The 23,023-nt window shown below is 42.8% G+C and overlaps 1 protein-coding gene across 5 annotated transcripts in view; it reads left to right on the top strand.

Moving 5' to 3' along the window:
* The first annotated feature begins 890 nt into the window (after window positions 1-890).
* The window catches only part of arfgap3 (ADP ribosylation factor GTPase activating protein 3), a 41,250-nt gene continuing 19,117 nt past the window's right edge, over window positions 891-23,023 (top strand). For 3 of the 5 annotated variants that reach the window (XM_033037488.1, XM_033037487.1, XM_033037491.1), the window contains exons 1-9: window positions 891-1,028; window positions 11,272-11,390; window positions 12,726-12,798; window positions 14,478-14,609; window positions 14,873-14,950; window positions 16,005-16,095; window positions 18,157-18,216; window positions 19,817-19,861; window positions 20,996-21,048. In XM_033037488.1, the coding sequence (XP_032893379.1) occupies window positions 960-1,028; window positions 11,272-11,390; window positions 12,726-12,798; window positions 14,478-14,609; window positions 14,873-14,950; window positions 16,005-16,095; window positions 18,157-18,216; window positions 19,817-19,861; window positions 20,996-21,048 (720 nt within the window). In that variant the 5' untranslated portion in view covers window positions 891-959. The remainder of the gene's footprint in view (window positions 1,029-11,271; window positions 11,391-12,725; window positions 12,799-14,477; window positions 14,610-14,872; window positions 14,951-16,004; window positions 16,096-18,156; window positions 18,217-19,816; window positions 19,862-20,995; window positions 21,049-23,023) is intronic. The other 2 variants (XM_033037490.1, XM_033037489.1) reach the window with 1 other exon arrangement.

Raw genomic sequence — 23,023 nt, 5'->3', positions numbered from 1 at the left:
GTGCCAATGCTGGGGCCATTGCCAGTTCCAGTGCCAGTGCCTGTGCCTGAGCCAGTCCTGGGTCCAGTGCCAATGCTGGGGCCATTGCCAGTTCCAGTGCCTGAGCCAGTGTTGAGTCCAGTGCCAGTGCTGAGTCCAGTGCCAGTGCTGAGTCCAGTGCCAGTGTTGGGTCCAGTGCCAGTGCTGAGTCCAGTGCCAGTGCTGGGTCCAGTGCCAGTGTTGGGTCCAGTGCCAGTGCTGAGTCCAGTGCCAGTCCTGGGTCCAGTGCCAATGCTGGGGCCATTGCCAGTTCCAGTGCCTGAGCCAGCGCTGAGTCCAGTGCCAGTGCTGGGTCCAGTGCCAGTGCTGGGTCCAGTGCCAGTCCTGGGTCCAGTGCCAGTGCTGGGTCCAGTGCCAGTGCTGGGTCCAGTGCCAGTGCTGAGTCCAGTGCCAGTCCTGGGTCCAGTGCCAGTGCTGGGTCCAGTGCCAGTGTTGGGTCCAGTGCCAGTGTTGGGTCCAGTGCCAGTGTTGGGTCCAGTGCCAGTGTTGGGTCCAGTGCCAGTGTTGGGTCCAGTGCCAGTGCTGGGTCCAGTGCCAGTGCTGGGTCCAGTGCCAGTGCTGGGTCCAGTGCCAGTGTTGGGTCCAGTGCCAGTGCTGGGTCCAGTGCCAGTGTTGGGTCCAGTGCCAGTGCTGGGTCCAGTGCCAGTGTTGGGTCCAGTGCCAGTGTTGGGTCCAGTGCCAGTGTTGGGTCCAGTGCCAGTGTTGGGTCCAGTGCCAGTGCTGGGTCCAGTGCCAGTGTTGGGTCCAGTGCCAGTGTTGGGTCCAGTGCCAGTGTTGGGTCCAGTGCCAGTGTTGGGTCCAGTGCCAGTGCTGGGTCCAGTGCCAGTGTTGGGTCCAGTGCCAGTGCGAGGCCTCGCTCCCGCCCGCCCGCGCGGCGCCGGAAGTGTGACGTTGCCGTGGCGGCGCCGCTCCGCAGCAAGATGTCGGCCCCGAGCAGGCAGGACATCAGCTCCATCTTCAAGCGGCTGCGCTCGGTGCCCAGCAACAAGGTGGGGGCCCGGGGGGGGAGAGGAGGCGATGGCGGGGGCGGCTGAGGGTGAGGGTGAGGGGGGAGAGACCGGGGGCCGAGCGGCTGCTGCTGCTGCCCCGGCGGTGGCGGCGGCCTGGAGTGACACGTCGCACAGCCGGGCCTGGGCCTAGACTAGAGCGGCCGCCGGCCGGGGATCGGGATCCTGGGCTGCCGGACCGGACCGGACCGGACAGGACAGGCCGGGTCAGGACAGGACAGGCCGGGTCAGGACAGGACAGGACAGGACAGGTGACGGGGATCCGCGGGCCGGGAATGACCGGGGCTCGGGATCCAGGGAGGGCCGGGGATCCGCGGCTCGCAGGCCGGGGGCCGGACAACTCGGAGGCCGGGGGCTGGGTGTCCGGAGGCCGGACAGGGCGCGCCCTGGGGGTCGGGGATCCGCGGGCTGGAGATCCGGCGGTCGATGGTCTGGGGCCGGACAAGTCGGAGGCCGGTGGTTCGTGGTCCGGGGGTGAGTGGGTCTGGGGGCCGGGGTTCGTGGTCCGTTAGCCGGGGTTCGTGGGTCTGGGGGCCGGGGTGAGTGGGTCTGGGGGCCAGGGTGAGTGTGTCTGGGGGCCGGGGTGAGTGGGTCTGGGGGCCGGGGTGAGTGGGTCTGGGGGCCGGGGGTTCGTGGTCCGTTGGCCGGGGTGAGTGGGTCTGGGGGCCGGGGTGAGTGGGTCTGGGGGCCGGGGTGAGTGGGTCTGGGGGCCGGGGTGAGTGGGTCTGGGAGTCGGGGTGAGTGTGTCTGGGGGCCGGGCCGGGCAGGGCAGGCTGTGGGCCGGGGATGAGGGTCTGGGGGCCGGAATGTGATCGCCGATGGCCCCGGGCTGACTTTGTACCCCAATCGGTGGGGGTGAGGTGAGGTGAGGAAACTGTATGCCCTCTCCCCTGCACTCACTGCCCTCTTACCCTGTGAATTGTGAGGCTTGACCATTGCCCTGAATCGTGGCAAACCCTGGGCATTATTCCAGCCCACACAAAGTCTGTGTTTAGATCCAAACGCCTGCTGCATTTTAAAAGTTCATGCAGATTTAGCGACGTCAACACATATTCCCTGCTGTGCGGCGGTTCACCGACCCTAGACATTGCTTAGTCTTCTGATTATTATTTGCTGTCAAATGCATTGCAAATGTTTGCTTACAAATGCAGTACTTTTAATGTAATTACATATCTAACGATGATCTTAGAGCCATGTTTTTTTTGGCGATGATCCGTCCCATATGGAAACTGAAGAGTGAACGGTGTGAAATTTGTCAAAAATAATACTTGTGCATTGTTTACATTGTGCTAGCTAGGAAATCGTTTATTTGGTTGAAGGTTGGATTAGAATTTCACGTAAATTGCTTCTCGGTTGTTTAATTGGCATTTCCCCCTAAATTAGAGTGCGCAGCATTCTTGAACTTAAGCCAGTGGAAATTAATGGAACAGAATACAGTACAAATTTCTTTGATCGTGGCCTCAGGAGGTCAGTTCAAAACAGAGCTATTTAGGCTTGAATGGCCTTTCTTATCACTGGAGAACATCGGATTTGAAAGATGATTTGTGGCTTGAGAGAGAACATTGATACTGTGCTACACCATTGAACAAGAAAAATGGCCTTCCTGTTCTAGAATGTAAAAAACATCAGAGTACAACACAAAGAAGATTTTGATGAATTGTGTGCAAAACAAAGAATCACACTGTATCTAGGTACCTGTGACAATAAAGAACCATTGAAATCCAAGGGTCTACAGCAGGGGTTCCCAACCTTTTCCGTCCCGTTTACCCCTGGCAACTTTAATAGCACGTAACAATGTTATTTCACTTATTTATGAACAGCTAATGATGAACATATACCAGTAAACCAGAACAAAACACAGTCAGTCAATGAGTAAAAATATGTACAAATCCAGAATCAACAAATGTATCCCTTGAGTAGGTGAAATTTTTCCCCTGGGGTAACTTTACCCTAGGTTGGGAATCCTTGGTCTACAGGTCTCTTTCATCTCAAAAAAGATGAACAAATGAAAATATATGAAACGAACATTAAATTGAGTTGCACAAAATTGCTGGAGAAACTCAGCGGGTGCAGCAGCAATTTTGTGTACCTTCGATCTTCCAGCATCTGCAGTTCCTTCTTGAACACATTAAATGGAGTTGGATCTTTTAATAATGCAAAGTTGCTAGAATGCCATTATTAGGATATTAATGAAAGCCGCTAGCTTTTTATAAGATTGGGAAAAAATATTTGAAGAAGATGTTAAAGTACTGGAGGAAAAACAATCAAACTAAGTGGATGGTAGACAAAAGTGCTGGAGAAACTCAGCGGGTGCAGCAGCATCTATGGAGTGAAGGAAATAGGCAACGTTTCGGACCGAAACCCTTCTTCAGACTGATGGTCTTCGGAGGGAGGAGGATAACTTTTTCTTGTTGCATACCTTGAGATTTCGCAGTGGAGTAGACAAAATGTTTAAGAAGGAACTGCAGATTTTCCAGCATCTGCAGTTCCTTCTTAAAAACTAAGTGAATAGCTCTTCCACAGAGATAGCACAGGCACAATGGTCTGAATATCATCCCTGTGTTGCAACGTTCTATTTTAACAAGAATTATGATGCAGCAAAAACTTGATACGGTTTTCCACTGCTTCTAATCTGATTTGAGGAGCTATCATGTTAGTTCTAAAAATAACATTCGGCACCATGTTTTGTACAGTGTCATGTAAACGTACTATGCACGTTACTATGCACTAGGTTACGGCAGGCGTTTGAAACTCACTGTAACATTACTTTCCCCGGCATTTTCCCCGGTCCATTTCTCCGTGTTTCGTTTTAACATGTGCCATGCTTGTCTAGGCAAATCGTCTGTCACTGCTGCTTTGAGATGTCTTCAAATGATACTGACCTGGGTGGGCACTGTTTAATTTGCACCACTCATGGTTCTTTCAAAGCACAAATATAATCTTCAGCTATTTTTTCCCAACTGGGTGATGATCGATGAGTCAGTTACGTATAAATAGTATGTCTAATAATAATAATTTAGAAATACAAACATGATTCTACTATAACTTGTTCAGCAGAAAGCACAGTCAGAAGGTTGAAATCCATTGTGCCATTTAATAAGGCTGCAATGGTTAGGTGAACTAACTCAGTTCTGTGCATAGTGGCGGCCCACAATCATGTGTGAAGATGATTACAGCACGGAAACAGGCTCTTCGGCCCACCGGGTCCACGCCAACTCGCAATCCTCGCACATTAACACTATCCTACACCCACTAGGGCCTTTTTTATTTAACATTTACCAAGCCAATTAACCTACAAACCTGTATGTCTTTAGAATGTGGGAGGAAACCGAAGATCTCTGAGAAAAGCCACGCATGTGTAAGATCCAAGATGGAAATAGGTCCACCATTGATATATTTATCATAATTCCAAAGTCATCAATTAATCCATCCCGAACAAAATAATTGTTTACAATCATCCAGAACAATAATTTGGGATGTTTGTTCTGAATCGCTGAGTCGCCTACTCGTGTCCAGCGATGTTTCTTTGTAACCAATCTTTAGAATGATGTGTGGGATGCAGATTTTCATCATTTACCCCTTCTCTGGGCAGGTACAACATAAAATATCAAAAATTATACATATCTAGTTGACATTAAATGCATATACACAAAAAAAAGATATTTATACGTGCTGAGCAGAGATCATTTATATTATCAGTTTTAACCCCAATGCAATATAAATATGTTTGTAAGTGTGAAAATGAATTGACAACATACATAGTGGGCAGAAAGCACCACTGTTATCCCATTTTATCAAAACAGCTGACTGTCGTGACACTGCACATTAATTTACTGATTCAATCTCCATTAGATTGCCCCAATAAATTAAATCAGATCCAATCTTGTTATATAAGATGAATATAACAAGGCAGTGAAGAAAGCGAATGGTATGTTAGCATTCATAGCAAAAGGATTTGAGTATAGGAGCAGGGAGGTTCTACTGCAGTTGTACAGGGTTTTGGTGAGACCACACCTGGAGTATTGCGTACAGTTTTGGTCTCCAAATCTGAGGAAAGACATTATTGCCATAGAGGTAGTGCAGAGAAGGTTCATCAGACGGATTCCTGGGATGTCAGGACTTTCATATGAAGAAAGACTGGATAGACTCGGCTTGTACTCGCTAGAATTTAGGAGATTGAGGGGGGATCTTATAGAAACGTACAAAATTCTTAAGGGGTTGGACAGGCTAAATGCAGGAAGATTGTTCCCGATGTTGGGGAAGTCCAGGACAAGGGGTCACAGATTAAGGATAGAGGGGAAATCCTTTAGGACCGAGATGAGAAAAACATTTTTCACACAGAGTGGTGAATCTCTGCAACTCTCTGCCACAGAAGGTAGTTGAGGCCAGTTCATCGGCTATATTTAAGAGGGAGTTAGATGTGGCCCTTGTGGCTAAAGGGATCAGGGGGTATGGAGAGAAGGCAGGTACAGGATACTGAGTTGGATGATCAGCCATGATCATATTGAATGGCGGTGCAGGCTCGAAGGGCTGAATGGCCTACTCCTGCACTTATTTTCTATGTTTCTATAAATTTTGAGAAGCAAGTTGGACCAATGCTAAGAATAGGCACTGTTATAGAACTTTTTTTTAATGTAAGCTCCAATCAGGGTGCCAACTCATCAAATCAGGAAAATATTTAATCATCTTAAAAAGTGCATAATAAATATAAACTCGATTAAAATCACTGACAACCAATTTCAATTAATTCTTGGTAATAGGAAATCTAAATTATTCATCTTGTTGGTCCTACTCAAGATTAAACTTTTAAAAGTTACAAGTTAAATGGTGTCTATATTACCAAAAGCACCACCTTATACTCAGGCCACCTTTTATCATTGTCTGTGGGATTAGAGTAATAAAGTTTGGAAAAAAACATCTGCCAGGATCCAAGTAACAAGTCTACAGTGGTCAATTTCCAACCGCCTATTGATGCTGACATCTTTAACTGTTAGAGCTGTTTATAACACCAGATAAACATTCTAATCAAGCATTTCATTGCTCCATGTACTATTGTGGAACTATTAATTAAAAAACGGGAACATGGGAGGTAGGGGGGATACAGAGTTTTCAAAAAGGAACTGCAGATGCTGGAATATCGAAGGTACACAAAATTGCTGGAGAAACTCAGCGGGTGCAGCAGCATCTATGGAGCGAAGGAAATGGGCGACGTTTCGGGCCGAAACCCTTCTTCAGACTGGTGGGGGGTGGGGGGGGGAGAAGGAAGGAAAAGGGGAGGAGGAGGAGCCCGAGGGCGGGCGGATGGGAGGGTGGGAGGAGACAGCTAGAGGGTTAAGGAAGGGGAGGAGACAGCAAGGGCTAGCAAAATTGGGAGAATTCAATGTTAATGCCATCCAGACGCAAGGTCCCCAGACGGAATATGAGGTGCTGTTCCTCCAATTTCCGCTGTTGCTCACTCTGGGGGGATACAGAGGCTTTGAACAAATATATTAGGGGCATAGTTAGGATAGATAGTCAGAATCCTTTTCTCTGGGCAGAGGAGTCTTGACCTAAAGGGAGCGGATTTATGATATGAGGGGAGAAATTTAAAGGAGATCTGAGGAATCGTTTTTTCCTCACAGAAGGCGGTGAATATCTGGAATGAGGCACCAGCAGAGGTGGTAGAGGCAGATAGAATCACCACATTTATAACATGTTTGGACAGGTACTTATAAAAAGGAAGGCATAGAGGGATGCAGGTTGAAGCCAGGCCAATGGGATTAATGTAGATAGACACCATGGTCAGCATGGATGTGAAGGGCCAAAAGGATCCATTTTCATGCTGTACGATCTAATGATTCGATGAATTCTCCAAAAATTAAAAGAAACACGAGAAATTAAATGCCTCTGAATGTCTTAAACACTTTAAATGTCCAAAGAAGGGTACCGATCCAAAGAATCACCTATCCATGTTCTCCAGGGATGCTGCCTGATCTGCTGAGTACCTGTAGCACATTATATGTGCTACAGGTACTCCTGTAGGTACCAAGCTGCTCCTTGAGGTACCAAGGTCTAAGCGGAAGCTCAGAGGGGATAGAGCCTTTTCTGTTGCTGCTCCGGCACTCTGGAACACCTTGCCGTTGCACATCAGACAGGCCCCCTCACTGTCCATCTTTAAATCCTCCCTAAAAACATATTTTTATTCTTTGGCTTTCGACACTGGCTGAGGCATTGCTCCTGTTTTTAGTGCTTTTAATGTCTTTTAATTTTTAGTGTGTTTTTTATAGTCCTTCGTTTTACGGTTTTTAATGGTTTTTAATTGTTTGTAATAGCTTTTTGTTCATGATTTCTCATGTACAGCACTTTGTGGCAACTGTAGTTGTTTAAAGTGCTTTATAAATAAAGTTATTATTATTATAAAGTTATTATTATATCTTGTAAACCAGCACCTGCAGTTCCTTATGTTAAATCTCTTTGATATGCAAGTTGAGGGAAGGATTTGCATTGTAGCTCATGTGCACAGACTGCATTTCACAGTGTGCACAGTCCAGTAACTCCTGCAATTATCTGCACACCATTCCTGGTTACTATTGAAGCAACAGCTGGATAAACTGATAGTCAAATCTTCAGCCAGTTGTTTTTTGTTGTACTCTGATGCTGAGGTCAGAACGTCACAACATTGCTCTCAACATCCAAATTCTTTGCAAAGTTTGGGCGTATGTGACCAGAAAGGCTTCCTTGACTAAAGCTCGAATTCTTACGGGCTCGGCGGTATCTTCCAACAATGGAAATTAAGGATCAGTCATGAACTGTGTGTGCCTGAGACCTGTCTCATGCTGCAGGATGTGGTCTGTGATAACACTGACGACTAGGGAAGTGGTGCCAGAGCACCATCTTATGCCTGGCAGAGAGCATTCAACTCTGGGGCTAAGGGCAGGAGCATCGTGGCAATACGTGCCTCTTGACTAATCTGCGCAGATAAGTTATTTTATAATTGTCACGTGTGGCGAGGTACAGTGAAAAGCTTTTTGTTATGTGCTATCCAATGAAACAAAAGACTACATGATTACATCCTTCTTCCCGCCCCCCCCCCTCCCACCCTACATCAGTCTGAAGAAGGGTTTTGGCCCGAAACGTTGCCTATTTCCTTCGCTCCATAGATGCTGCTGCACCCGCTGAGTTTCTCCAGCACTTTTCTTTACCCACATGATTACAGTGTATGGTTAAGTACATGGAGATAGGTGAATCACTCCACCGGACACTGCGTTGAAGGTTTTGATCATCTTTACTCTCATTGTACTCGACTTTGAACTGATTGGATCTATGTGCAGTATGGTATAACTATCTGTTCATTGCTGCACATTTGTTGGTCATTTTATGACATTTTATGCTGAGATCAACATATACTGCACTTGATATCTTTTCCTTTGTCTTATCTACTGTACCTGAGTCTGGTTTGACTGTATTTATGTATAGCAGGTTTTAGGGTTAAGTTTATTATTGTCACGTGTACTGAGGAACTGTGAAAAGCTTTGATTTGTATGCTGTCCAACAGAACAAATATACCATGCACAGTTCAAAAATTCAAAGTCTAGTACAATAGAAAGAGCAAAGAGGCAGATTGCAGAATATAGTTCTCAGCATTGTAGCACATCAGTTCCAGAGACAATGTCCTCGATGGGATAGAGGTGAATCGGACCAGTACCGCAGCTTATGGAAGGATGGTTCAGAAGCCTGATAACAGACGGGAAGAAGCTGTTCCTGAGTCTGGTGGTGCATGCATTCAAGCTTCTGAACCTTTTACCAGATGGGTGCCAGAAGAAGAAGGAACAATCTGATTGGAAAGCATGCAAAACAAAACTATACACTTTACACAGTACACGTGATAATAATAAACTTAAGCATTAGAGGTAACTGAGATTTTTAGTTAAAATGAGTCCCAGAAAGCATAGATGTCTTTCATATATTATTTTTGTTCCACAAAACTGAACATTTTAAGTTGTTAAGCAGGAACAGAAAAAACAGCAGACTTTGTTGTTTCAGGTTTCAAGCACCAGGTTCAGAAGTCAGGTGTATAGCACTGTCAAGGGATATGGGGAGAAGGCAGGAAAGGGATTGTGGATGATCAGCCATGATCACAATGAATGGCGGTGCTGGCTCGAAGGGCCGAATGGCCTGCTCCTGCACCTATTGTCTATTGCCTATTATTACTTGCTTCCAAAGGCACAACAATTGTTATCAAGCCGGCAGTCGACCTTTGGTCTTTCAGCTTGTGGCCACGTCGGCACGGAAATGTAAGCAGCCAAATCAGTCATTACATTGGATTCCTGTTTAATGATGCAACTTGGCACCTGGAAACATTCTACTGCAAGATTTGAAATAATGCATGGATTATTGAAAGCAATCCATGCACAGGTCACAGTTTAAGGATAAGGGGGAAATCTGTTAGGACCGAGATGAGGAAAACATTTTTCACACAGAGAGTGGTGAATCTCTGGAATTCTCTGCCACAGAAGGTAGTTGAGGCCAGTTCATTGGCTATATTTAAGAGGGAGTTAGATGTGGCCCTTGTGGCTAAAGGGATCAGGGGGTATGGAGAGAAGGCAGGTACAGGATACTGAGTTGGATGATCAGCCATGATCATATTGAATGGCGGTGCAGGCTCGAAGGGCCGAATGGCCTACTCCTGCACCTATTTTCTATGTTTCTATGCACCAAGACCTGGGCCTCTGCACCTCCTCTGCAAATGAATCCTTGACTTTCTGTGTTCGTGTTCACTGCTGCTCCACAAAACCTGCCAAGGATGTGGGCAAAGTGAACTTCAAGTAACAGCAATGTGAATGAATGCTTGCAAAGAAGGGTTTTTGGAAGGTTTTTTTTCAAATTAGCTTCAGGGTTTTTGGAAGGTAGAGAAAAATAAGTGAAAAGCGTTACGGGCAAAAAAACACACTGTGTTTTGATGGTGTTTAAGAAAGAACTGCAGATGCTGGAAAATCGAAGGTAGACAAAAGTGCTGGAGAAACTCAGCAGATGCGGCAGCATCTATGGAGCGAAGGAAATAGGCAACGTTTCGGGCCGAAACGTTGCCTATTTCCTTTGCTCCATAGATGCTGCTGCACCTGCTGAGCTTCTCCAGCACTTTTGTCTACCTAGTATTTTGATGGTGATGGGTGAAGGAATGAAATATAATGGTGGTTTGATGCTTATGAAACCATTCTTGGATAACAGGGATTTTGGGGAGATCAGGAGGGGTGGAAAGAACAGGAGGGGTGGATAGCACACGTGGAAGTTACAGAACTTGCCAAGATCAAGGGGATTTAAAGATGAAAAGATACTTGACTGCCATGGTGCTTATTGAAAGATCTATTAATAAAATGACAATACATTTTGTATCATAGATGTTACAGACAAAAAGACACAAGCTATACTAGTCACGTCATCAAATACATAATATGTTCACAATTGTAGAACATTTCAAGCAGCCCATATTAAAATTGTTTCAATCAGATGGCCCACCAAGTCCACGCCGACCACCTATCCTCCATACACTTGTTTTATCTTATCGCACTTTCACAACCTACACGCTAGGGGCAGTGTACAGAAGCCATTTAATCTTAAAAACCTGCACATCTTTGGAATGTGGGAGGAAACTGGAGCACCCAGAGAAAACCCGCATGGTCACAGGGTGAACGTACAAACTCCTCACAGACAGCACCCATAGTTGGAATCGAACCTGGATGTCTAGCGCTGAGAGGCAGCAACTCTACCGCTTCGTCACTGTGCCACCCGCAGGGGCCACGGAATGAAGGCGACTCCCAAAAAGACCCAAATTGACGTCAAATCTTTATGCGCCCAGTGAGTGGTTATAGTCTAGGGTTAGGAATGGAGGAAAATTCACTAGTAGCATTCAAATGTCTAAGTATCTGAAAATAAAAAAATATATATAGCTTTAAGGGGGAATTGAAGGTAAACGGGGCAATTTGGATTGTCCTAATGTAGAGCTGGTATAAACTCATGGGCCAAATTACCTCTTTCTGTGACTCTAGATGAGAGCAACCAATGTGAAAAAAGCAGCTAGCAGCAGTGTAGGCAATGTCCTCCTGTCTAGCAGAATGAGAAGGCCGAGCTGGTTCTTACTTCCCATGAGAACATCAGGCTGCGGCTTTGTTGAAATATTACAGCAGCTGATTAAGTGACAAGCTAACCTAATGAGCAGTGGATAATATATTTCAATTCAATTTTTCAGGTTTGCTTTGACTGTTCAGCTAAGAACCCTAGCTGGGCGAGTATTACCTATGGAGTCTTTCTCTGCATCGACTGTTCTGGGACACATCGATCACTTGGTGTTCATTTGAGTTTTATCAGGTACAGTAGCTATGAGGATGAAAATCATGCTGGCTATGTGGAAAAGTTTGTACCTCCTGGGGAACTTGCCTGTTTCACTATACAATTATTCATGCTTTTATATTTAAATATTGGCCAAAAATAAATCCTGAAAAGAAAAAAAATGTCATATCTGTTATTGATTACATTTCTTTCATACACAAAGCTATTAGAAACTCGAGGTATCTATGAAATTGAAATTCAGTAACTTTTCTGTTCTTATTCATGCAACCTAATGCAGAGGTAATCCAGGAGTTTATAGGCTGGTGAGCCTCACATCAATGGTAGGGAAGGTATTTGGAGATGATTCTTGGGGATAGGATTTACTCACATTTAGAAGAGAATGGGCTAATTAGGGACAGTCAGCATAGAAACAGAATTTTGTAAGTTGCTATCTCCCCTCAATCCCCCCTCAATCTTCTAAATTCTAGCGAGTGCAAGCCGAGACTATCCAGTCTTTCTTCATATGAAAGTCCTGCCATCCCAGGAATCAGTCTGGTGAACCTTCTCTGTACTCCCTCTATGGCAAGAATGTCTTTCCTCAGATTAGGAGACCAAAACTGTACGCAATACTCCAGCATAGATTTGTCCACTGCATGTCATGTCTTACCAACTTGGCTGGGTTTTCTGAGGAGATGATGAAGGTGGGGCAATGGATTTTGTCCAAATGAATGTTAGTAAGGCAAACGTTAAAGTCCCTCAAGGTAAACCAATCCAGAAGATGCATAGAATTCAACGTGGCTTGGTCGTATGGATTCAGAGCTGGCTTATTCATAGGAGCCTGAAGGTACTGGAGGACGGGTGTTTTTCTGGTCTAGGTTGTGACCAGTGGAGTTCCACAGGGATCAGTGTTGGGACTTCTGTTGTTTGTGATGTATATCAGTGATTTGGATGAAAATGTAGACGGGTTGGTTAGTAAGTTTGCAGATGAACACAAACATTTGTGGAGTTGCAGACAGTGACTGCAGGAGGATATGGATCAGTTACAGATAGATAGTTGGAGAAATGTCAAATAGGTGGAGAAATGAACTTTAACCTGGGCAAGTGTGACCTGTTGCACTTTGGGAAGATAAATGTAAGAGGAAAGTATGCAATTCATGGCAAGACCTTAACAACATTGATGTGCAAGGGATCTTAGGATTCAAGCCAAAAGCTCACTGAAATGTGGCAACATAAGTAGATAGAGTAGTAAAGAAAGTGTACAGAATGTCTTCATCGGGCTGGACATTGAGTATAAAAGTTAGGAGGTCATGTTGCAGCTTTATACAACAGCATGAATATTTTCCTTTTATACATATTTTATTTCTGTTCTCACAGGTCCACAGAATTGGATTCTAATTGGTCCTGGTTTCAACTGAGATGCATGCAAATTGGAGGAAATGCAAATGCTGTAAGTATAGATTTCCACCAGTTATTCCAAAACCTTGTTGGCAATCGGTGGTTGTTTTATGATTACATCTCTCCTGTACATTTAGAGCTTTGTATTAACAAGCAGTTAAAAGTAAAACCTGTAACTGCAAGGCTCATTGCATTTTTTTTAACGCTTTGTAGTGAGAAGATGCAAGTATTTAAGTAGTGAAAAAGTATAAGAAGTAATCAAAAAGCAAAAAAAACTGCAGATGGTAAAAATATGAAGTAAAACCAGAACATTTAGTATGTCAGGCAGCAGCTGCAGAGATAAAAACAATTAATGTTTCAGGTCAATATTGAAAGGTCATTGATCTGAAATAGGAATTCTGTTTATCGCTCTATACCTATGAGTCCACGATCTCTTGACTGAAATATGGCAAACCTGTGGAATTAGATCACCCATCAGGTTCTGAACTGCTGTGATGCCAGGGGTCTTACATCTTTTACAATCAAACAGTGATCACATCAAGCAACACAACAAATAACAAACTAAATGATTGTTTTACAGGGTTCTTTGTGTTGTTGGAAAGTTGTATTGCCCATTTATAATATACCTCTGAAACTGGAATGATAATTTGGAATGCTAATAGTGGTTCCTGCATTTATAATTGCTCTATGATCAAAACATGACATCGAAAAGAAAAGTATAATGGGCCTGTTCCACTTAGGCTATTTTTAGGCGACTGCCGGCGACTGTCATAGTCGTAGCAGGTCGCTGAAAAACCGGCGACTGGACCCCCGTGCGACATAAAATTTGAAATAGAATCATGCTTTAACAACAAAAAAAAACGAAGTCAGCACTGGCTACAACCTAGGTCATCCTGGCGACAACCTACGACAGCACCTACGTCAGGAGTAGTCAAGCTACGCTCATTGGCGTCAAACCAACTGTCGCCTAAAAGTTTTGAACATTTCAAATCTGGTCCAGTGGCAACCAGAAAAACGGCACGATTCTTTGGGTGACTGAGGAGACTACTCCCGACCATATAGGCGACACCCCGGCAACCATGTGGCAACAGCCTAGTCGCCTAAAAAGTCGCCTAAGTGGAACAGGGGCATTAAAGGAATTATGTCCTAGTTCACTTAAAAAAAACATTTTTTAATTTACAACTATCCCAGTCTTGTTAGTTACCTTACAAACATCATGCAGTATTAAACAGAGTATGCTTTGAATATTTTAAAGCTTAATATCTTTGTGTTTTTACAAGCTAAGTTTAAGGTGAGGGGAGAAAGATTTGATAGGAACCTGAGGGGCAATTTCTTTACACGGAAGATGGTGGGTATATGAACAAGCTGCCAGAGGAGGTAGTTAAGGCAGGTACTATCACAATGTTTAAGAAACATTTAGACAGATTCATGGAAAGGACAGGTCAGGATGGATATAGGCCAAAAGCAGGCAGGTGGGACTTGTGTAGAAGGGGCATGTTGGTTAGTGTGTGCAAGCTGGGCCAAAGGGCCTGTTTTCATGCTGTATGATTCTTAGTACACAGCTTTTATTTGTTCTGTTCTGCATTGTGTCATTACAAATTGCAGAAATGATTTCACAAAAGTCACAAAGTTGTCTGGGAAATAAAGTTCATCGCTTTCTTGTACCTTTAACTTTCCGTAGCTTCTGGCTGTACAAATAAAGACAACTTTTCCGCTTTTTGTTTTCAACAGATTGCATTCTTCTGTCAACATGGTTGCAACAGCAATGACACCAATGCAAAATATAACAGCCGTGCTGCCCTGCTTTACCGAGAGAAACTCCGATCACTGGCAGTTACTGCAACAAGAAAATATGGAACTGCGGTAAACTTGATAATTATAATTTTATTTATGAAGCATTTTATTTAAGGAATGTTCAAGGTTGATCATTCCAGCTAGAATCATTTTTTCAGGTCACTTATCTTTTAATATGAATCTGAACGCATTTATGAAAAGTGGTTCATAAACAGGGGAAGCCTGTCAAAACTGGAAAAATGGGAAGAAAGCTTTCTTGCGTAAATAAGGGACATATTTGTTTTTAATACATAATTAATCAAGTTTTCTTTTTTACTTATTGTGTAATTCAGCTGTGGATCGAAGAATTGCCGAATCCACCTTTATCTCCTCACAATAAAGATGAAGACTTCTTTGCCTCACACACTACGGTAAGTGTTTGAACTCTTACGGGGCACATTGGTACCTTCTTCGATGGGGAATGTCATCAAAAATATTCAGGCTTAATATTGCAGCACTTTACTTCAGTCCATGTTGCTACATTATGTTGACAATAGTAGTTAATTTAAGTTGCAAGGAAAGAAATATTGTGCTGCTCATCAACTTAACGCTGAATCGGAAACAACTTCAATAATTGCAAGGTCGACACAAGCGGGACAGGCAGCATCTCCGGAGATTGCCCACTAAGAGTAAGCATTTTAAGGCGTTGGGAGAGAGACCATCGATGTTCTCCATACAAGGTTTTCCACATGCACAAGGAGCTTTCAGGGTGCATTGGGAACCGTTAGGGAATTTGGGATCACAAGGAAGCCAAGCCTAAATAGAAGAAGGCAAGCACCATCTCTTAAACTGCCTACACCATCCACCTCATTGAACATCTACACCATCCACCTCATCCACCATCCACCACGTGGTACTATCTCTGGGTCCCATGTTGATTCAACCACCTCAGAACCCACAGCGCTGCTATGCAAACAGGTTACCCTAGTCCCTCACGTACAACCTAAAAAGAAGAATTTATAGTACGCCCAATCAAGGTTTATACAATGCATCTGAGCCAAACATTGAAAATTTCTACCTTGTTTACAACACGAATTGTTCACACCCCAGGGTTCATTTTAACTTGTCTTTACTGTGGGTTTTTTTAAACCCACATTGAAACCACATGACTATGAATTACTATTGTGAAGTCAATTAATAATTAAAAATATGTTAGTAAAATTAAAAAGAACATGGGTAGGTGACGCTTCGGGTTAGGTCCCTTCTTCAGAGGAAAGGTTGGCGAAACGTTGCCTATCCGTGTTCTCCAGAGGTGCTGCCTGACCCGTTGAGTTACTCCAGCACTTTGTGAAATTTTTTGTAAACCACCTCTGCAGTTCCTTGTGTCCCCTTTTTAAAATTAAAATTGCCTGAAGGAGTTATTGCTAAGGAATGATATTGACTTCCTCCTGTGGATTCTCACACTACTTTTCTGTCTAATTCCAGTCCACCAGTGTTCAGTCATCAGATCAGAGCTTTCATAACATCCTCCCAGAGTTGTCCTCTTCTGAAAAAACACAGCAAGCAGACAACAGTGGTAAGTAAGCCGTGGGTTCGTCTTTTGGCAGAGGTTGGGAGCATGATGCGGTTGCGGTGTGTCACTATAACATGTGAAAAGGAACCGGCACTGAGACCAATTATACTGTACACTCTGTAAGGCCTTGTACATATTGGCTAAATCTGCCTCTTGAACCACCTTGAGGGATGTGGAATTCCTTGCCACAGAAGCCCGAGGAGGCCAAGTCAATGGATATTTTTAAAGCAGAGATAGATAGATTTTTGATGTGTACGGGTGTCGGGGGTTATGGGGAGAAGGCAGGAGAATGGGGTTGGGAGGGAGAGATAGATCAGCCATGATTGAATGGCGGAATAAATTTGATGGGCCGAATGGCTTAATTCTGCTCTTATCACTTATCATCTTATGATGATGGCCCCCATGCCTACCTTAATATCCTGAAAACTTTGAGAAAATTATTTCTTGGTTTCCTAAAGTTAAGGAATGTATCCCTGGTTTAGTTTAGTTATATGATGCAACATGCAAACAGGCCCTTTGACCCACTGAGTCCACGCCAACAATAGTTCACACTAGTTCTATGTTATCCCAATTTCTCATCTACTGCCCTACACACTAGGGGCAATTTACAGGGTAATTAACCTACAAACATGCACGTCTTGTTTCACCTCCAGTGCATTTGGGGTGACTATCCTTTTAAACTGGACAGTAGACTTAGGGGTGATCAATTCAATGATTTAAATACAATTTATTGTCGCATGTACCCATGTACAGTGAAATTCTTTGTTTTAATAATAATAATAATAATAAATACTTTATTGATCCCCTCATTCAATCGGGTAAAATCACACAGCAGACTTCACCTAGTCAGTACACAAGGAGTCATCACGTTTCTCGTGCCAACAAAGTTTCTAAAGTCCTTGTAAAATTCAAAATAAAACCAGGCAAAAATAAGTTTTTTTGTAAAATGCTGTAAACCCGAGATTTATCCTGACCACCCCGAAGTGAACAAAATACTATTTTGCTGGTTCTTTCTCTATTTCATTTGCTTTTGATTAATCCTCTTGTCATTTGGGCAACATCATGAATTTGCTGTGTGGTAAATTGTGGTGGCTGATCTGGATGTCACTGCAACAGTGAAGGAATCCCCAAGAAGAATTGTATTGTAAAATATATACAACCTAGTGATATGAATATTGTTTTCTCCAACTTGAAGTAACCCCTACATTGCCTCTGTCTCCATTTCTCCCCCACCCAAGACACCTCAGCTTCTCGTTCGCACCTAGAAAATCTAACCATGGTCTGTTTCCTTTATCATCTTTTTTTGCATATCTTTCATTCATTTGTTCTATATCTCTACATCATCTTTCGTTTCCCTTTCCCTGGACTCTCAGTCTGAAGAAGGGTCTTGACCCGAAACGTCGCCCATTCCTTCTCTCCAGAGTTGCAGTCTGTCCCGCTGAGTTATTCCAGCATGTTGTGCCTATCTTCAGTTTAAACCAGCGTCTGCTTCCCACATATTTACCAATTGCCTTTTTTTATTCTCAATTTTCTATGTCTAATGGTGAGAGTTCGCTTGTTGCCAGACTTGAATTATAAACTTGGAGAAAATAAATCTGGCATCTCTGCATGGAAAAACAAAGTTTTTTATTTTTCTGATACATTATTGCTGCCAATAAACCTCAACTACAGAGAATTTCCATTTCCATTCAGTCAGTCTGACAAATGCCACTAGTCGCAGTCACGATGCAGATATAGACTACCAATCAACTCCAGATGTTTGGGATGTCAGTGCATGATGGTTGTAAATTTTAATAGGCTAGTACAACTTTGAATGTAAGCGTGCTACTATTGTGGATTTCACTTTAGCTGCTCTTTATAGAATGTGAAAGTTGGCACACTTTTTGACTATAGACTTGATTGGCCGGAAATGCCGACTTTTACGGAGAAAAATTTAAAAAGCGAGAAAAAAATCACTCCAATCCTGAACTAAGCGTAAAAATGAAAAATATTGGAGCTCTGTTTGGAAAGGCAAATTTTTTTTTTGCATGAAAATGTTGTGATTGTAATTGTGTTTTTTTTAAGGTGAGCAAGAACATGGGCCAAGTGTCGATTGTCTCAGCGTGTCCCCTAAGGAAGCATTAGGTACGTTGTTTAGCCTTGGTTTTGCTCTACTGCTTTGGAGTATTCTTATAGATAACTCATCTATTGTTAAAAAAATGTTAAAAAGTAATGCTAAAAACATATTTGAAAGCTTCAAGAATATATATATATATGTATATATATATATATATATATATCCTGAAATATCGGCAAATAAAACAGGCTCATAGATTTACTATGATAGTAAAGGATATCCTTACTGATATCAGATGTTATCTAACACATCCATAATAGAATGGGATTCAATATGACTTTTTAACTCCATTTAAGTTGCATATTATTTGGGGCCAGTATAGTGTGCCAGCCTTGATACCTGCATGCTGCTAATCTAACTTGCCACCTTTTATCTATTGCTCGAAAATAAAACGTATATTAAAAATACAAAAAAAACAGTCGATGGTGTTACATTTTAGATGTTGGTATTGGAAATTGCTATTCATCACATAGAAACATAGAAACACCACTAATTCAATGCTTCAATAATTGAAAACATATATACTCTAGGGATTTAAAAGTCTCATGTAGAACGGAATAGAATTGTGAAAAATAAAACAAAATATCTGGCTGCATCAAAAGTTTAATTAATTACCAAATCTATTTTACTAATTTGTCATTTAAGAAAAAATTGGATGGCTTTCCACACAGTTTCCCTCCTTTGTTTACGTGGCTGTCTGAAATTTTAATTTTCAGTGGCGTACAGAAAACCTTCTGTGAGTTAAGATGAAAATATACCTTAAAGGCCAGTCTCAATTACGCAATTTTTTTTCGGTAACATGCCAGCACATATCATAGTCACAGCAGGTGGCTGAAAATTTTCAACATGTTGAAAATCCGGCGGTGACCAGAAAATGGTTACAACTCTTTGGGCGACTACTCACGACCATACAGGCATCACGTGTCGACATGTTGCGGGGTGACGCCTGTATGGTCGTGAGTAGTTGTCCAAAGATCTGGTCGCCGCTCGATTTTCAACATGTTGAACATTTTCGGTGCCGGCAAGTCGCCGAAAAAATTGCGTAAGTGGGACAGGCCCTTTAAGGTGACAGACATTTATACTGAAATGGAGATGAAATTTCTTCGAGTATTTATGATCTTGAAACGGGACAAAAATGTTCCCAGGGTTAATACAATTGGCTTTTCAGAGGCTCGTGGATGGGCACGTGGAAATATAGGGAATACAGGGATCATCTGCAGACAGATGAGATCAGTTTAACTTGGCAGCACAAACATTGTGGGTCAAATCGCCCGTTCCTGTGGTGTACTGTTGTAGGTTCCCATTAGTAAATGAATTATTTTCATTGAATGATGAATATTCTTGAAGGTTGCATAAAACTGGGATTATTGTCCATCTCAAAACATTAACTCAGTCTTGAGAAAGCTTGTTGTACATGCAGATTTGCGTTGCTGAATGTCACTGTTTTTCTTTGTTTATATTTAATGTTTCATTTCAAAAGTGTAAATTTTAAAAATTTTGATACTGAAAAATGCCATGTTATATAATATATGAAACATAGCACTGTGAGGTAAAGATTTTGTTTTTGGCTGTTACTCAGAAATTCTCATTTGTGTTTCCCTATTTTAGCTGACTCAATGAGTTTAGTTTCTGCAGGAGTCACACCTAACAAAGGTGACTGTTAAGGTGTCTGTGATCTACCATTGTCTGCTTCGCTTTTTCTGAGCCAAAGTGTACAGATGAACTTGGGCACAATTCCACGAATTTGGAGAGAACTGCATTTATCTCCTCAAAGACTTAAAGCATTAAACAAACTTGTTTGCAGTGTTTATCAATAACTTTAGAAAAAAAATGTTTTGGGATCAAAAGATTATTTTAACACTTTCCAGCTTGCATTTCCGCCTTGTCCTAGTCATTTCGATCACCGCTTATGATTTTATTTATGTGAGTGAGTAAATCTTGCTTTCACAAATATCACTCCTTATTTCCTTTCCCTTTCTCAAGTTCTCTTACCCTCCCTTTCTCTTTTTCTCTTCTTGGTTAGCTTGTTCTAGCTCTCTTCTCAATCTTTTTTTTACCCACTCACCTCCCTCCGCCATTAATTATCTTCCTGCGTGCCTACATGACTGTTAAAGCTGCAACAATTATTTGTCTCAGTAAGCATCCGTACTTTTGTGTACTGTCCCTTGATTCATAACATTTTAAACTCTGTGGTCCACTAGAAAGGGACAATTACTTTTCATCTGCAAATATCACTGATTGTAACTTTATTCTCTCCTTTGCTTCTTATCAGCCTTGTATTGAATGACTTAACTTATGCGATTAATTTCTTTACAAATGCATCAGATACAAGAAAGGATATTTATGTGATCTCCTTTGCCTTAATAGCTGTGTGTTCATAAGTGGCTGGAAAGAGTTAATTTAATTATTTGGTATTATTTTATCTTCCCATAAAACTAGCTGGTGAAATGCTTATTTTAATTTTTATCTATAATTGTGCATTTCTTAATTTTTTATGGGTAAGGGCACTCTCCAATTCACAACGTGCTGCTACTGCTTGCATATAAATCTTTTAGAGAAAACAAAATACTTGTCAGCAATTTTATCGTTTTCTGTTAATGTGGGCTGTAAATCTGTAATTGTATCTTGAGCATTCTGTATACTGCAGTATACTTGCTATTGCAAGAACATGTTTTTTTAATTGCATACAATAAATATGGTTTTTGAAAAATATATATTTGGCTTAACAATCACGTGAAGTGTCTGAATGGGAAAATATATTCATTTTTGTTTTTGATTTGTTGGCAGATGTCAAGTCCTCTATCATAACAAAGAAGAAATCTTCAACAGCAAAGAAAACGGTGTGTATTTCAAACTGTTTCTTTTGTGCAAATGTGGCTTGAATTGGACTTGTCACCTCACGGGAGCTTGGACTGCAGTTGTTTTTGAGGTTAATACTGTCAGCATCGTGGTCCAGCACATTGATGCAATTATTAAGAAAGTCTATCAACGCCTCTACCTCCTTAGAGGATTGAGAAAATGTAGTATGTCGACGAAAACACTCAAAGGTATCAAAGGTATTTTATTGGTCACATTCACATACACATAGGTGTAGTGAAGTGAAATTCTTCTTGCCATTTTGCAGCACATAAAAAAAGAATACAGACATAACATTAATAAGAGTTTTAAACATAAAGAACATCCCCCCACAATGGTTCCCATTATGAGGGAAGGCACAAAGTCCAGTCCCCAACCCCAGTTCACCCATAGTCAGGCCTATTGAGGCCTCCACAGTTGCCTCTACGGCGGCCCGATGTTCCAGGCCGTTCTCGCCGGGTGATGTTGCTCCGGCGTCGGGAGAGTCCTCTCAGCGGCCTGGGAACCCTGGAACGGCCGCTTCCGTACTGGAGGCCGCGGCTTCCGAAGCCAACAAGGCCGCGCCGGTTGGAGCTCCACAACTGGCGATCTCATCTAGAGATCCCAGGCTCCCGGTGTAAAGTTCAGCGCCGCCGCCCGCAGCTGGTCGCTCCACAGTCCCGTAGCTCCGCGATGTTTTCCTCAGCGATCTTCAGCTCACCGGAGCTCCAGGGCATCGCCCGCTCTGCGATAGCGCTCCAGCGCTGTGCCGCCGCCGAAGCCGAGGTTCTGGGCGGTCCCCGACAGGAAACGCTGCTCCAGGCCCGCTGGTAGGCCGCGAGGACGGGTCGAAGCTGCAGCCCGGAGAAAAGCTGCCTTTCCGACCAGGTAGGGACCCTGAAAGATAGTTTCCCCCCCCCCACCCCCCACATAAAAAAGTTTAGACCTCCAAACAAAACACTTTAACTAACTAAAATAAAAAGATGAAACGACAGACAGCTGCTGGCTGGGCAGCCATGCACAGGACAGCGCTCCCTCTACAGGAACACGCTGGAGAGCTTATTCGCTGGATGTATCACTCCCTGGTTCAGCAACTCATTTCACTGTGAGTGTTCATCCTTGTATGAAAACACCAGTTGCGGCTGGCAGCTCAGCCTCTGGGAGTGCACAGTGATGGATTAATGTCTCCACAATCTCATTCTTGCAAATTCTCTAGCTTGAAATATATATATATATATTTGTATTATTTGGATTGTTATTCATTCACATAAATATTTCAAAATGCAATAGATTTGAAATGAATGTTTGTTTTTTCCAGTGTTACCTTCTCTCACTGTGCTGACCATCAAATACCTACCATGTCAATCCTATTTATCACCTCTTTGTCTGCAGCCTTTCTATGCTTTGGCAATTGAAGTGTTCATCTATACACTACTTGTAATGTGAGCGTACATTGCTCCACCACTTTCCCAGTTACAGGAATCTGAAAACTGACCTCCTGGTTCAAGAATAGCTTCTTCCCAACAACCATCGGACTCTTGAGCACTGCACGTCACCAACTAAACTTTGAGCGATGAACTGTCTTTGTTACAGTAGGGACTTCGAGCTTTTGTTTTGCACTAATATATTTTTTTAATTTATTGAACTTTTGTTTGTTGTGTTATCTATTGAGTATTGTGTTTTCCGGCCAGTTATGCTGTTGCTGCAAGTAAGAATATCATATGTCTACCTAAGAATTTCATCGTTCCTTTTTAGAACTTTTGACAATTAAACACTCTTAACTTCTTCAGTCCGAAGAAGGGTCTCGACCCGAACATCACCCATTCCTTCTCTCCATAGTTGCTGCCTTACCCACTGAGTTACTCCAGCATTTTGTGTCTACCTACTCTTAACTTCTTGTTAGACAGTTCACTGTACCAGCTGGTACATGTGACAAATAAATGTATCTTGATCTTGATCTTGACAGTGAGTCTATGGGTG

Source organism: Amblyraja radiata, chromosome 19, assembly GCF_010909765.2.
Source record: "Amblyraja radiata isolate CabotCenter1 chromosome 19, sAmbRad1.1.pri, whole genome shotgun sequence".
In the NCBI taxonomy this organism is placed as follows: domain Eukaryota; kingdom Metazoa; phylum Chordata; class Chondrichthyes; order Rajiformes; family Rajidae; genus Amblyraja; species Amblyraja radiata.
This window is presented reverse-complemented; position numbering and strand designations above follow the sequence as displayed.